Source organism: Phascolarctos cinereus, unplaced genomic scaffold (assembly GCF_003287225.1).
Source record: "Phascolarctos cinereus isolate Bilbo 61053 unplaced genomic scaffold, phaCin_HiC Scaffold_3;HRSCAF=262, whole genome shotgun sequence".
Classification (NCBI taxonomy): domain Eukaryota; kingdom Metazoa; phylum Chordata; class Mammalia; order Diprotodontia; family Phascolarctidae; genus Phascolarctos; species Phascolarctos cinereus.
The window spans coordinates 188,149,529-188,165,838 of NW_027555736.1; the positions used below are offsets into that span (position 1 = coordinate 188,149,529).

General features: G+C 36.0%; 1 protein-coding gene across 4 annotated transcripts in view; it reads left to right on the plus strand.

Annotated features, from left to right (window-relative positions):
• TMEM62 (transmembrane protein 62) overlaps positions 1 to 16,310 on the plus strand; it is a 44,601-nt gene that overhangs the window by 19,975 nt on the left and 8,316 nt on the right. For all 4 annotated transcript variants that reach the window (XM_021009252.2, XM_021009250.2, XM_021009251.2 and 1 more), the window contains 4 exons: positions 1,158 to 1,317; positions 10,147 to 10,260; positions 11,323 to 11,407; positions 15,766 to 15,870. In XM_021009252.2, the coding sequence (XP_020864911.1) occupies positions 1,158 to 1,317; positions 10,147 to 10,260; positions 11,323 to 11,407; positions 15,766 to 15,870 (464 nt within the window). The remainder of the gene's footprint in view (positions 1 to 1,157; positions 1,318 to 10,146; positions 10,261 to 11,322; positions 11,408 to 15,765; positions 15,871 to 16,310) is intronic.

Sequence of the window (16,310 nt, forward strand, 5' to 3'; positions counted from 1 at the left end):
ATTTAAGAAAAATAGATAAGCTTGCCATAATTATAGCATTTTAATCTCTAATGTTTGATGTACAAGAATTCTAAAAATTTTGTCTTTTCTTTGTTTCTAAGCCTGATCAGTCAATAAGCATTTATTATTACTATACATTAGGCGCTATCTGCTTTGGAAATTGAGGAATGTCATCTCATAGAGAAAAGACTATCTTCATAGAATAGCATTCATATCTTGGTCTTTTAGAATACCATAGCAAAAAGTTTTTAAGGTCATATGGAATCACACCTTGGGCATAATTAAAATAAATTTCTTAATACTTGTGAACTAAATAAGCTAAATGTAGCCAGTGGGCCCCAATGTTTCCCACACTTGGAAGAGTTACATGAAATGAAAAGGTAGAACAGTCACAAGATTCACCTAGGTTACACTGAGATCCCAGTTAGTGATGGTGTCTGAAATAACTTCTTTTGTAAGTCCATTCTTTTTCTTCTGGACCATAGACCCTCCAATGGCAAACCAATTTATAATATGTTATCAAAAGTATGGAACCTTAGGCTGTGTATTAAAAGCTTCAGAAGCATGATTAATGTGAGAAGTACCAACCAGCTCCTCTTTAGGTTAAAACCGATTATCCAAATCATTCCTCTTTCACTTTGTTGTTGTTGTTCAGTTGTTTCAGTCACATCCAACTATTTGTGACCACATTTTTGGTTTTCTTGCCAAAAATGCTATACTGGTTTGCCATTTTCTTCTCCAGCTCATTTTGCAGCTGAGGACACTGAGGCAAACAGGATTAAGTGACTTGCCCAAGATCCCACAGCTAGTAAGTATTTGAGGCTGGATTTGAACTTAAATCTTGACTGCTGCAGCTGCCCTATCTTGACTTACCCACCTAATTTTAGATGCAACTCAGGATTTGAATCATAGGATTATAGATCCTGAGCAAGAAGTTAGTTTTCATGTTCAAGGTCCTCAACAGCATTTGATCCAGCCTAACTAAGTAATTCAGCTTTGTCCAAAGTAAACTGTTTCTATTTTTCCCAGAAAGCAGAAAAACAAAACCCTTTTTCTCAGCTGTGCCTTTTCAGTATACCCGTATCAGACTACATCCTTTCTAAGAAAAAGAGACCCAAATTCTTAACATCATACATGTATGCATATTCTCATTTTAGAATCTTGGCCTTCTCACCATCCTCCATTACCTCTGTCACAGTTAAGATTAATAATGTTTATTTGGGGAATGCTGTTCATCTGTCTGGTCCTATTTTCATACTGAAGTGGAATCCTAGAAATTATAGTGAAGAGTCCCATATGATAGAGGTAAATGTTCAGGTAAGGTCTTTGTTTTTCCCTAATTTGCACCGTATACACATACTTAAGCTAATAGTTTGAGTTGAATTTACCTTTAACTATACTTTGCAAATTTTCTCATCAAATGGGAAAAAAAATTTGATTTTATCATTAGTCTGTTTATACATCATGTTCATTTTGTACTGAAGAGAAACAAACGAAAAATCATAGTTTCAGACTAAAGGTTCTTAATGCAGGGGTCCATGAATTTGTGTCTTGTTTATTTTTCTTTTTTGTTTTTGTGAGGCAGTTGGGGTTAAGTGACTTGCCTAGAGTCACACAGCTAGTGAGTGTTATGTGTCTGAGGCCAGATTTGAACTCAGGTCCTCCTGACTGTAGGGCTGGCACTCTATCTACTGTGCCACCTAGCTGCCCCGTTTTGTTTATTTTTAACATATATTTTTACTTACCTTATTAAATATTTCCAAATTACATATAAAAAAATTTTAACATTCATTTTTTAAAATTTTGAGTTCCAAATTCTCTCCCTCCTGTACCTCCCCCACACCTTGAGGAAGCAAGCAGTATGATAATGATTATATATGTATGAAGTCATGCAAAAAGATATTTCTATATTAGTCATGTTACAGAAGAAAATACAAAAAAATTCCAAGAAAAATAAAATAAAAGAATTATGCTTCGATCAGCACTCAGAATTCATTAGTTCTCTCTCTGGAGGTGGATAGCATTTTTTTATGAGTCCTTTGAAATTGTCTTGTGTCCTTGTCTAACTTTTTTTTTTTAATATTTTGATAACTGTATTTCAATGTAACAGGATTCCTTTATTACCCTATGCATTTTATTTTATGCATTTAAAAACATTCTAAGAAGAGGCTTCTATGACATACAAAAAAACTTTAGACTGCTTTAAATTGAACACTGGGAGAAGAAAGGAGAAATCAGAGGAGCTACTAAACTATGGTCTTTTGATAGCAAGGGCTTTGCTTTGTGAGAATTTTATGTTATCTAGAGATAGCTTTCTCATCTCTTTGCAACCTAAACTAGAAAGGAATAGACAGAGGGGATGAGAGAAGTGGTGGAAAAGGAGAAAATAGAAGAGAAAGAAAAAAATGAAAAAAAAAAGTTTCTCGGAAAATCACTGTGGTGACAATTCTTTTTTCTCCTAGAAGTGTTTTCCCAAATCATGGTTATTATGTTACTGACGAACTGTCCTAACAGTGTTCTCTGAGTTGGCCATCTGGAACTCAGAATACATTTTCCCATAGAAACAGTTCTATAAATGATAGGTACCACACACAAAAAAAACCTATTTAATCTGTAACATACCCAAAATATAATACAATAAATTTCAGTTATCTGGTATCATTAAAGAAGGACTCAGTTTGGATAAAAATTTCATAGATAAAAAAAGTCCCAGCACTTTGACCTTCAGCTATCTAAAACATTTTTTGATACAAGTCTTTAAAGATGTAATTTTTTTTTCTGCTTTCTCAGAATATACTGAGAATAAGAGCTTTGTCTCAGAGGAGTCATATTCAACATTACATATATATATATATATATAACACACATACACACACACACACACACACACACACACACACACACATTTTATTTTACTGTGTGCCAATAGCTGTAGTTGTAAATGGTGTGGGACATTGAGCTGAATTTGTATGGTATTCTCATACAAGCTTGATTTCTTCAAGAACTCCTCGAAATAAACTTACTTTTTGGCCATTGTCCTTTCATAAAAGTGAAGTGAAGGCTAAGCAACTATCTGAACTTTGGAGCAATATAAAGATAGCCAATATAAATTTTGCCTTTGAATAAAATTAATTTGTAAATCAAAGATTGAAGTAGCTTTCTCCCAAGTAGTTCTCTTGACCATCCTGCAAAAATAATAATTTTTATTTTTCCTGTGGCTTTCAGTGTTTTATGACCTATCAGCAACATTCAAATTATCATTTGTTTTTTATGTCACTAATAAAAGTAATTATAGGCAGCTCTTTGTTAGACTAAGCCTTGAGTTACCAATGTCCCCTTTGGTGGGTCACTGAAATTCTAGGCTTTGATATCCTTATATGTAAAATGAGGGGTTTGGATTAGGTGGTCTCTATTGTCCATTTCAACATTAAATATATGATACTGTGATTTTCTCATTTTTCACTCAGTGATCATAGAATGTAAAGGCAAAGTTTTTCCACCCCATTTCAAGAACTTGTACTTATTTCAAGTAAGACTCTAAAGACTTTTTCTTCAATAGACAAAAAAAAAGACTTATTTACAGACATAATTCCAGTCATAGTCTTTTAAAGCTCTCAGTATTTGACTTTAGCTGTGCTCAGAAACTGAAAGATTGATACCATTTTTCTTTTGCCTTGCAATTTGCTTTTTTAATTTTTTCTGCAATTACACATAAAAATGATTTTTAACATTCTTTTAAGTTCCAAATTCTTTCTCTCCCTCCTTCCCCTCTTCTCATTGAGAAAGCAAGTAATATGATATAAGTTACATATGTAAAATGAAGGAGAAGGAAATGGCAGACCACTCTAGTGTCTTTGCAAAAAAAACCCCAAAACCCAAATGGGGTCATGAAGAGTCAGATGTGACTGAAACAACTGAACAATAATCACATATGTACAGTCATGCAAAACATATTTCCATATTAGACATGTTGTGAAAGAAAATACAGATAAAAAATTACAAAAAAAAAAAAGAAAGTAAAAAATAATATGTTTCAATCTGCATTCACACTTCATCAGTTCTTTCTCTGGAGGTGGATAGCATTTTGCATCATAAGTCCTTCAGATTGGTCTTGGATCTTTGTATTGCTGAGAATAGCTAAGTCATTCACAGTTAATCATCGTACAATATTGATTGTACTGTGTACGATGTTCTCCTGGTTTTGCTCACTTCAATTTGCATCAGTTCATGTAAATCTTTCCAGGCTTTTCTGAAATCAGCCTGCTCAAATCAGACAGCTTATAAGACAATAGTATTCCACCACAATCATATACCACAGCTCATTCAGCTATTCCCCAATTGATGGTCATTCTCCTCAATTTTCAATTCTTTGCCACTACAAAAAAAGCTGCTATAAATATTTCTTCACATAAAGGTCCTTTTTTTTTTTAAATCTCTTTGGGATATAGACCTAGTAGTGGTATTGCTGGGTCAAAGGGTATGCACAGTTTTATAGCCCTTTGAGTGTAGTTCCAAATTGCTCTCCAGAACGGTTTGGATCAGTTCAAAATTCTACCAATAGTGCATTAGTGTCCCAATTTTTCTATATTCCTTCCAACATTAATCATTTTCCTTTTTGGTCACATTAGCCAATCTCATAGGTGTGAGGTGGTACCTCAGAGTTATTTTAATTTATATTTCTCTAATCAGTAGTAATTTAGAGCATTTTTTCATATGACTATAGGTAACTTTGATTTATTCTTATCTGAAGACTGCCTGTTCATATCCTTTGACCATTTATCAATTGGGGAATGACTCATATTTTTTTTATAAATTTGATTCAGTTCTTTATATATTTGAGAATAAGACCTTTATTAGAGAAACTTGCTATAAATTTTTTCCCCCAGTTTTCTGCTTTCCTTCTAATCTTGGCTGCATTGGTTTTGTTTGTGCAAAACATTTTTAATTTAATGTAACCAAAATTATCCATTTTATTTCTTGTAATGTTCTCTATCTCTTTTTTGGTCATAAATTATTCCCTTCACAGATCTGAAAGGTAAATTATTCTGTGCTCCCGTAATTTGCTTATAGTGTCACCCTTTATGACTAAATCATGTACCCATTTTGACTTTATTTTGGTATATGTTGTGAGATGTTGGTCTTTTCCTAGTTTCTGCCAAACTGCTTTCAGTTTTCCTAGCAGTTTTTGTCAAATAGTGAGTTCTTGTCCCCAAAACTGGGATTTTCGAATTTATCCAACACTAGATTACTGTGGTCATTACCTACTGTGTATTGTGTACCTAATCTGTTCTACTGATCCACCACTCTGTTTCTTAGCCAGTACTAGATTCTTTTGATGATTACCACTTTGTAATACAGTTTGTTAAGATCTAATATGGCTAGGCTACCTTCCTTCACTTTTTTTTTTCATTAATTCCCTTGATATTCTTGACCTTTTTTTCTTCCAGATGTTATTTTTTTCTAGCTCTGTAAGTTTTTATTTTTGGTACTTTGATTAGTATGGTACTAAATAAGTAGATTAATTTAGGTAGAATTGTCATTTTTATTATATTGGCTTGGCCTACTCTTGAGCAATTAATATTTTTTCCAATTCAGATCTGACTTTATTTGTGTGAAAAGTGTTTTGTAATGGTGTTCATATAGTTCCTGGGTTTGTCTTTGCCTTGCAATTTGTTAACTATTTTAAATTGGTTATAGCTAGTCTTCTAAAGCCAAATCAGGTTGAAATACTAAAGTAATCCTTCAGAAGATAACAGCTATTTCCATTGTTGCTTGTTCAAGGAGTAGTTTTTTGTTATTACTTTTTTGAAGGGCTTATTTTGGGTTCTCAAAACTATATTTCAGATCCTCAAGGATTCCAAAAGGCTAATCTCTAAATGACTAAGGATTTACTATGTTAATTATTCCATCTAGTGGTCCTCATGAAATGCTAAGGAATAAGAGAGTGGGATATGTCAGCAAAGTCTGATAAATAGCTCTAACCTGAACTTGGGACAGAGGTCATTACCACTTAGCACTCCCCAGTAGTGAGTCTGTCTTGATTCCTGAATTGTATAGTACCTACATCCAAGGACAACTCCAGAACCGTCAGATATATACATAGGCAAAAGATATACGTTCAGGAGCCCCAGAATACTGAACACTATACCACTTCTCCCCCCCCGCCCCCACTCCAATCCTATCAGGCTCCAGTGAATCAGTTCGAATTTGCCAGCACTGAAAGCCCATTGTCAGGAAGTGGAACCAAGATGGCGGAGTACTCTTCCAACATTGCCTTCCAAACAACTTTAAAATAATACCTCAAATCAGATTGTGGAGTGGCAGAGCCAACAAAAGGTCAGAATGAGACATATTTTGCAGCTTAAAACAATTTAGGAGGTCAGCAGGAGAGGTCTGTGACACCAGGGTGCAAGCCAGCCCCAGCGTGTGATAGCAGCACCAGCCGTGGGCCTCAGAGGCAGCTATAACAGTGGCGGTGGTGGCGGCAGCTTGGGGAGCTCTCAGTTCAGAGGCATTAAGAGAGTCAGACAACTTGTCAGAAAGAGATTACAGGAGATCTTTTGCTGGTATTGGGTTCAGTTCGCACTGATTAGCAACTCTATTGCTCATACTCAGTTCTGGGTCACAGCTCCAGGGTGGAGAGGAGCCCTTGTGGTCAGTCACAAGAGAGCAGGGATCCTGGTCACAGTTCCAAGGCAGAGAGGAAATTAATGCTTCTGGCAGCAGGGCAGCAGGGGTCCTTAGTGGGTGGAAAGCAGTGACCACACCTCTCCCTGGATCACACCACCTTGGAAGCACTGTATAGTCAGGATCACACAAGATTTTACAGTTTCCGTATCGAAGGAGCTGAAGGCTTGGAATAGGATATTCTGGAAGGCAAAGGAACTAGGATCACAGCCAAGAATAACCTACCAAGCAAAACTGAGTATAATCCTTCGAGGGGAAAATAGACATTTAATGAAATAAAGGACTTTTGAGAATTCTTGATGAAAAGACCAGAGCTAAATAAAAAAATTTTGACCTAGTGGAAGACTCAAAAGCATAAAAAGGTAAACGTGAGAGTATTCATAAGGGACTCAATAAAGTTAAACTGTTTAAATTATATGGGAAGATGATACATATAACTCCTAAGAACTTTATCATTAGAGGGATAATTAGAAGGAATTCACATAGACAGAGGGCAAGGGAGTGAGTCAATTATGTTGGGATGACTTTTTTTAAAAATGGAGGTGTGTGCAAGAGGGATGCACTGGAAAAAAGGGAAGGAGAGAGGTAGAATGGGGAAACTTTTCTCACATAAAAGAGGCTCACAAGGTCAAGGGGGTAAAGTGGGTAGTGGTAGCAGGCAATGCTTGAACTTCACTCTCATCAGAATTGATTCAAAGAGGGAAGAAAAAATGCACACATACACACGTACACACACACACACACACACACATATACACATACATATATATATATATACACACATACATACACACTCAGTTGTATAAAGAAATCTATCTTACCCAGTAGGGAAATAGGATGGGAAGGGGATAAGAGGAAGAGGATAAGATGATGAAAGAGAGGAAAGATTAAGGGAGGCAGGGATCAGAAGCAAAACAAACTTTTGAGGAGGGACAGGTTAAAAAGAGAAAGAAGGATAAGCAGACAAAAATAGGATGGAGAGAAATACACAGTAATTATAGCTGTGAATTTGACTGGGATGAGCTCATCCATAAAACAGAAGTGGGCAGCAGAATGAATTAGAAAACAGAATCAAACAAAGAGACACATTTGAAACACAGTACACGCAGATTTAAAATAAAAGGCTGAACTAGAATCTGTTATGCTTCAGCTGAAGTAAAAAGTAAAAAAGGCAGAAGTAGCCGTCATGAGGCAGCTAGGTGGCATGGTGGATAGGGTGCTAGACCTGGAATCAGGAAAACTCATCTTCCTGGGTCCAGATCTGGCCCCAGACACTTGTTAGCTGTGTGACCCTGGGCAAGTTGCTTAACCCTGTTTGCCTCAGTTTCCTCATCTGTAAAATGAAGGAAATGGCAAACCACTCTAGTATCTCTGCCAAGAAAACCCCAAATGGGGTCACAGAGATTCAGACATGATTCACACGACTGAACAACAGCAAAGCAATCATGCTCTCAGACAAAGTGAAAGCACAGATAGACCTAATTTAACAAGATAATCAGGGAAACTACATTTTGCTTAAAAATATCATAGACAATGAAGTAATATCAAAAAAAAATGCTTACAGCAAGTTTCTCTGATAAAAGTCTCTTTTCTCAAATTTATAAAAATAAGAGCAATTCCAAAGAAGGAATAATATACACACTCATTTGGGCATAGAAATCTATCTTGCCCTACAGGAAAGTAGGAGGGGAAGGGGATAAGAAAAGGCGGGGTGTGGTAGGAGGGAGGACAGATTGAGGGAGGGGGTAATCAGAAAAAACACTTGAGGAAAGACTGGGTGAAAGGAGAGAGAATAGAATGAATGGGAGTGGAGGAATAGGAAGGAGGGAACTACAGTTAGCAATAGTAACTGAAAAAAATTTTGAAGCAGGTTTTTCTGATAAAGGACTCATTTATCAAATATACAGTGAACAGTCAAATTTATAAAAATAATAGCCATTCACTAATTGATAAATGATTAAAAGATATGAAGGGTTTTCAGATGAAGTAATCAAAGCTATCTATTAGCCATAGGAAAAAATGCCCTCGCTGATGATTGGAGAAATGCAAATTAAAACAGTTCTGAAGTACTACCTCATACCTATTAGATTGGCTAATAGGACAAAAAAGGTAAATGATAGATGGTGGAGGGCATGTGGGAAAAATGGTGCATTAATGCACTGTTGGTGGAGTTGTGAACTGATTCAAGCATTCTGTAGAGCAATTTGGAACTATGCCCAAAGGGTTTTAAAACCATGCATACCCTTTGACCTAGCAATACCACTACTAGGTCTATATCCCAAAAGAGATAAAAAACAAAAAGGAAAAGGACCTATATGTACAAAAATATTTATAGCAGCTCTTTTTGTGGTAGTATAGAATTGGAAATTGAAAGGACATATTAGTTAGGGAATAGCTGAATAAAATGTGGCATATGATTGTGATGGAATACAATTGTGCTATAAGAAATGTTGAGGGGGGTGGTTTTAGAAAAAACTTTGCAAGACCTTTATGAACTGATGCACAATAAAGTGAGTAGAACCAGGAGATCATTGTACACAGTAACGGCAATGTTGTAATTATGATTAACTATGAAAGACTTAGTTACTATAATCAATACAATGATCCAAAACAATTCCAAAGGAGTCATGATGCAAAATGCTGTCCATCTTCAGAGGAAAGACTGATGAACAATGCAAATTGAAGTAGTTTTCTTTCTTTATTTTTCTTCCTTTTTTGTGATATGGCTGATATGGAAATGTGCTTTTCATGATTTCACATGTATAATTGATATCATATAGCTTGTCTTCTCAGTGGGTGGGAGAGGGGCAAAAAGGGGAGAGACAGAAAAAGAGAGAGAATTTGGAACTCAAAACTTAAAAAGAAAAGAATGTTAAAATAAATAAGACATGTTTTTTGAAGAAAAGAAAAAATTGAGGCAAAGAAGAGACCTTATTGTCTACTTAGCTGTATCCTCAAGGAAATATGAAATCATGTACCAGAAGAAGGTTTTTATCAGCCCTCTCATACAATGGAAGAATCCCAGCTTTCAACATACAGTACTGATAAATTAAAATTGAATTCAAGATTCAAAACTGAATTTTACCTCTTTATACCTTTTTACATGCCACATATTAACCATTCATTCCCTGTAAGGTTCTGCAAACATAGTAGGTTCTAGATGCTTCGACTAGCTTCCTTTTACTAACTCAAAAGACTAAAGTGATTTTCACACCTCAGTTTTAAAGGCACTGTCACATTTCAAGCAATAAAGTTTAAGCAAGAAATTAAGTAGCACCAATATAGGAGCCACTGTTTGGATGCGTTTATAAAGAGGCAAAGGAATAAAAGAACAAATTTAATAGATTTAGTGAGAACTATTACTGCTTTTGTGGGAAGTATTCTTATAAATATTTTTGGTCCATTGTAAAGTATATTAAATGAGTGTGAAAGATGATTTTGTATTGTCTTTATACCTAGGATTCCACTGGAAGAAATAACACTGTTAACCACATATTTTCTATAAAAGGAGACATTCCTATCAAATTTGACTTTATGCCATCATTCATTCTCCTAACTGATCACTATATCGTGGTAGGTGTATTCAGCCAGATGTGTCTCTGTGTGTTTTTATATATGTCTGTTTATAGTCATGTTGAATTTTGCAACTTTTAAGTTCCTAAAGAAGGTGGTCACTCTGTTATACCAGTGAAATTTGAAAGAGGGCATAAAAGAAGAAAACTGTAATGGAAGGAACTTGTCTTAAAACGAATGTGAATAAAATTAGATTCTGACGATTCTTTAAATTAGAAGCAAACATATGGACAAGGAGCTCTTGGAATAAACACAACAAAATTTTGACAATCAAGTGAATAGATGTGAAAGCACTTTGTAAACTCTGCAGGACTATTTATACAGATGCTGAGTATGTTGATAATGGTTGCTAGTTCTAAGTGCCATAAATTCCAGGAATTTTAGGTAGTGTTGGCTTAGATGAAGGATTTTTAATATTGTAGTTTTCTATGTTGTATGTGCTGACTCCAAATCAGTTAAGCAATCAAATCTGCAAGTATATATTTGTTGACATAAGTACTATCTTAAAAAAAAAATCTCTGCCTTAAATATAAATGTTATTTACCCTCATAGAACTTCATTTTATAAAATAAAACAAAAAACCCCAAATCTCTCAGTCCAACCTAAAGTGAGCTACTTTGTGATTGTTTAGGAACAGAATAACAGTAGAAAATCAATTGACTGCACAAATTTTATTGTTACCTTTTATTTACATACCTCACTGATTTTCCCTTAAACTTACTCCCTACTTTTAACTTTTTAACAAAGAATAATTTAAATTAAATGAATCATCATAGTGATTGTCTGACAGCATAGACTATGCAACATTCCATGGCCATCCCTAATGCCCCACCTCTATTGAAAGTCAAGAGGTTTTGTAAATTTTAATATTGAAACAAGTTGTTGAAATTTTTCTTTGATGGGAGGATGTTTGGAATTACTTGTTTCTTTCTGACTCTATTACTTCCTTTTTTGGTCTTTATAAATGATGCTATTTCCATTTGAAATATTAAAAATCTGTACCTGCTCTAACTTGAATTTATAGAACTTATGTAATTCATGTTAACATGTATTTCTTTGTAGGCTCGGATCATTTTCATTTTGATTGTGATAGTCCCACAATTCCTCCTTGTTGCTTTCAGGTACTTCAGAAAAATAAAACTGAAAGGTAAGATTTACTGCTTTTATAAAACTACAAAATTTGGTGCTAAGAAGACATTATTTTAAAATATCATTTTAACTAAATAATAATAATAATAATAAAACTAACACATAGCACGATAGGACTTTCAAAGAACTTCACATATGTTATCGCATATGGTCCTTATAACAAATCTGTAAAGTAAGTGCTATTATTATCCCCATTTTACAGATGAGTAAACTGAATGCCAACTCTATTGTAAGGTAATAAATCTTAATATATTTTGTCTTGGTATGAGCTCTTGAGAGTTTTAGTTTCTTCCTTTAAACTTCTATCTTATTCTAAAACACCTTGCCTTGAAGAAAATTTCTAATTTTTTTGTTTGCTGGCAATAAATCCACAATCTGAATATTATAGAGTCACATAACAATTTAAAATGGCCAATGTAACTATAATTATTTAATGTAAATCCCAGGTAAACTATTTTTGGAAGAATGACTAGTTGGCTACATTTCCAAAGCATGTTGATTCTTCCTCTACATCTTTCTTCACCTGTCCTGTTTATTCTTTTTTTTTTTTTGTGAGGTAATTGGGGTTAAGTGACTTGCCCAGGGAGACACAGCTAGTAAGTGTCAAGTGTCTGAGGTCACATTTGAACTCAGGTCCTCCTGTCTCCAAAGCCAGTGCTGTATCCATTGTACCACCTAGCTGCCCCTGTGCTGTTTATTCTTGTCTCTTTCCTCACACACCCACCAACTTTGTTTGGGCCTCATTACCTATCACCTGAACTACTGCAGTAGTCTGAAAATTGGTTTCCCTGCTCTCATTGTCCCTTCTCTCCCATCTATTCTTCAGTCAGCTGCCAAGCTGATATTTTTTCTAAAGCACAAATCTGATCATGCTCGAGAAGTTTCAGTGGCTCACTATTATCTCTAGGAAAAAATACAGACTTCTAGCATTTAAAGCCTTTCATAATCTTGTTCCAGGCCATCCTGCTAGACTGATTCACATTACTCTTCCTCATGCTTTCTCTGTTTTTGTCAAACTGGCTTTCCTTGTGGATTTCTATAAATGACATTCCATCTTCCACCTCGGTGCCCTCATCCCAGGTATGCACTATGCCTGGAGTGTTCTCCCTTCTTACCTTCAGCCGCTTGGGACACCTAGGTCTGTTAAAGGCTCAGCTCAAGCACTACCTCTTAAATGGAGTCATTCCTTACCCTAGTTTTTATTGCTCTCCATGCACACCTGAATTACTTTTTATTCGCTCATTATATACTCTAAATTTACTTATCTCTCTACATATTGGTTCATTCCAATAGCTCCTTTGGGGCTTGTTTTTTAATCTTTTACCTCCAGAGCCTAGTATCATGCTTTGTGCTTAGTAGGTATATAATAAATGCTTGCTGAATTGAATTGAATTGCTATAATTGCAAAGTCAACTAGTAATCTAAGAAAAGCCTAATCTGCCAATCCTCCAAAGGCTTATATTTTTATAAGCAGGTCAGCACATTCAATCAAAAGTAAGAGTTCTTAATTTTTGTGTGTCATGAACCCCTTTTGCAAGCAGGTGCTATCCATGGGCCCCTTCTCAGAATGATATTTTTAAGTGAAAAAATTAAAGGATGTAGGATGACAAATGAAACCAATTGTATTAAAATACACTCATTAAAATGTGTTTTTAAAAAGTTTGTGGACCCAAGGTTAAGAACTCCTAATAAGGCCATGTCTGCCATTTTGAGAGAGAAATTAGACAAGCATTTTCCCAACTTGGAGGAAAGTTGTGCACTTTCCTTGTGTCCTAGACTCTTGCCAACCAATTCCCCTCTGGGGACACACTCTGGGACACCCTTCTGACAAATATGTTTCCATCACACCCTGGACAATATATTCTGCCAAAGTCCTAAAGGCCATTTACCTTTTTGTGTGTTCCACATAGTCTTTTGATAACACTAGCTGTACATACCCTCAAGAAACAGCACCAGTACCAGGCTGAAAGTTGGGGAGGGCAGCGAGATGGAAGTTATGGCCATATTGTGGGTTTCAATTAGCTGACCAGGAAATATTTGTGCTATTTCGGTTCCTTCTCTTTTCATTGTCCCAACAGAGCTAACATCTAGAGCAGACAATGATGGGAACTAACTCTGGTCTTCTTGGGACCATGCCTTGCTACGTGGTAGGGGGTGTCACAGTAAAAGCAAACTTTTCTTTCATCATGAGACTTTCTCATTTAAATGGCTATGAACTGAACTATGAGTGAGTCACAGAATCTGAGAGTTGGAAGGGCCTTTGTAGACCTTCTAGTCCAACCTATAACTTAGTAAGAGTCCATTTTATAATATCCCCAACAAGTGACCATCCAGTCTTTTCTTGAAGATTTCTAGTGAGGGAAGATGGACTGCGTCCTGTGACTAATTAAAGGAGTTTGTATTTGATCCTCAAACCTTCTCAAGGCTAAACATCTCCAGTTCTTTCCATATGTTCTCTAAATCCTCTCATCATCCCAGTTACCATCTTCTGGACATGCTCCAACTTGTCTTTAATTTTCCTAAGATATACTGAACATATACTCTGGACTGTGGAGTTCTGACTAGGTCTGAATATAATGGCACTATACCTCCTTCATTTGAGACCCTGCATCTCATGTTGCAACCTAAGAAAGCACAAGCTTTTTTTGCTGCCATATATTGTTGACTCATATTGAACTGGCAATCCACTATTGTAATTTACCAATTTTGAAGCAAAGGTTCTGTAGATGTTTACCTCAATACCTTTTCCGTCATAATCTTTTTGGATCTGAATTCTTGTGTAGCGTATTCACCATCTCATCTCCTAGCTCCACGTCAAGTTGCATGGGTTCTATTCAGATAGTATTGGGCCCCCTAAAGGTAAGGTATGGGCAGCCCAGGATGATTAAAAACAGCATAATGGGAAGAACAACCAGATTTTTAGTCCTAGGACCCAGATCCAAATCTTAGCCAGCCACCTGCTAGCCATGTGACCATAGGCAAATCACTTAACCTTTTTCTTCAGTTTCCTCCTCTGTAAAATGAAGCAGCAAGCTATATGACCTCTAAGGTTTCTTCCAGTTCTGAATCTGCTCCTGACTGATACTGATACTTCATCTCTTTAGTAGTGAGCCCTCTTTGTTTTCCAGACATTCATCTAGGTGGATGAATATCTTATTGATGTTACTGAGGGGTGGGAGGCACTGCCAGCCAGTCTTTAAGTCTTTTAATGAACCTACTCCTGAAAAATCTTATGTAAGACTCATTCTTTTCAACCCAACTTCAAGCACAAATGTTAAAGTTTTGTTAATTAAGCAGCGGTCATTGAAACCGCTAGAAATGCCTTCTTGAAGCCCATATAAGATACTTTCCCCCCTCTACTCTCCCTTCTTCAGCCATGCTTCTTACCTTTACCCAACTTATCTGTTTTATACATCAATCTGACATATCAATCTTCTATGCAGAAATCTTTAGTACCTCCTTATTTTTTACTGAGTGAAATGTGGACTTCTTGTTCTGCCAGAAATCCTGGATGGGATTGTCCAATGTGCTAGGGGCTTCCTGTAGACCCCTTCATGTGGCAAGCATACCAGTGGAGCATGAGAGCTGCCCTTTGGTTATCCCCACTCCCAGGACAAGATTGGCTTTACTTTGTCTGCTCATCTGTCTCTCTGGTTGGCATCCTTTATGCTGCTTCTCTAGTGTATTACATGGCAAAGAAAATTACAAAATTGCCCCTCAGTCCTATACTTCTCCCTTCCATGTCTTTGCAGTGATGGTGTCACAGGGTGGAAAAAATATCAAAAGGTACTGAGAATCACACACAGCTTTTAGACTGTCTGTAAATATTGACTTAGCTATTCGTCCTCTGAAATGTAAGGGCCTTGTCCGGTGACTGGCTACACATACTATTGGAGCAACTAAATCACCTCAATCTTGACATAATCACTATAATTGAAACCAGAACATAAAAATGGAAAGATGGCTCACAGCGTCTCTTTGGGAAAGCAAAGAAAGGAGTGGTTGAAGTTGATTTTGTTGCATTTCTAGAGGCAACAAGAAACATTTAATGAGATATTTAATCATCTTATTAAAACATAGATATACAACAGAAAACATTACAGACTATATTCTTCTAGAACAGAGGTGTCAAACTCACCCAGAAGCCCAAATCAGATCAAAATGTAATTGAGAAATGTTTAACAAAACAAAAACTCGATATAGCATAAATAATGTTAATTTGTGGTTTTCTAAGTCAATATGCTGTCTGCAGGGATCCATTTCTATTTGAGTTTAACACTTTTGTTCTAGAAGATATTGTAAAGAAATTGAACTACGCTTCATATTTACTGGATTTTTCAAATTTACTCTGTTTAGGAGCTCCAGGGTATATAAGTCTGGCCACATTTTCCTTTAATGTCTTGAGCAAAACAAATACCTTCTACTACGTTGTGTTATTCCTGAATTTCTATACAGCTTTGGGTAAGTAGCCTAGTGAACCAGAGGTTTTAGAAAATTCTTTCAAAATGCTTATGAAGATTATGATGGAAAGGTATTTAAGTAAAATTCTCAACACCTGTATAGAGTTTTTGCTTTAATGAGTGATATGTGTTTACCTTTACAAGCCATTTCCTTGAATAATGGTTTTGGCTGATTAGCTTTTTCCTAACAATAACCATAGCTGGCATTTATATAGTATCTACTACCTGCCAGAAGTCACCTTGCTAAGTGTTTTACAAATATTATCTCATTTGGTCCTCATGACAGTCCCAGGAGGTAGGTGCTATTATTATGCCCATTTTACAGACCAGGAAACCAAGCCAAAAGAGAGTTCATGAAGTCACTGTTATCTGCCTGTTAGTTACTGCTGGAAGTCACTGCCTGTTATCTGGCAGCTAGTGAGTGTCTAAAGCTGGATTTGA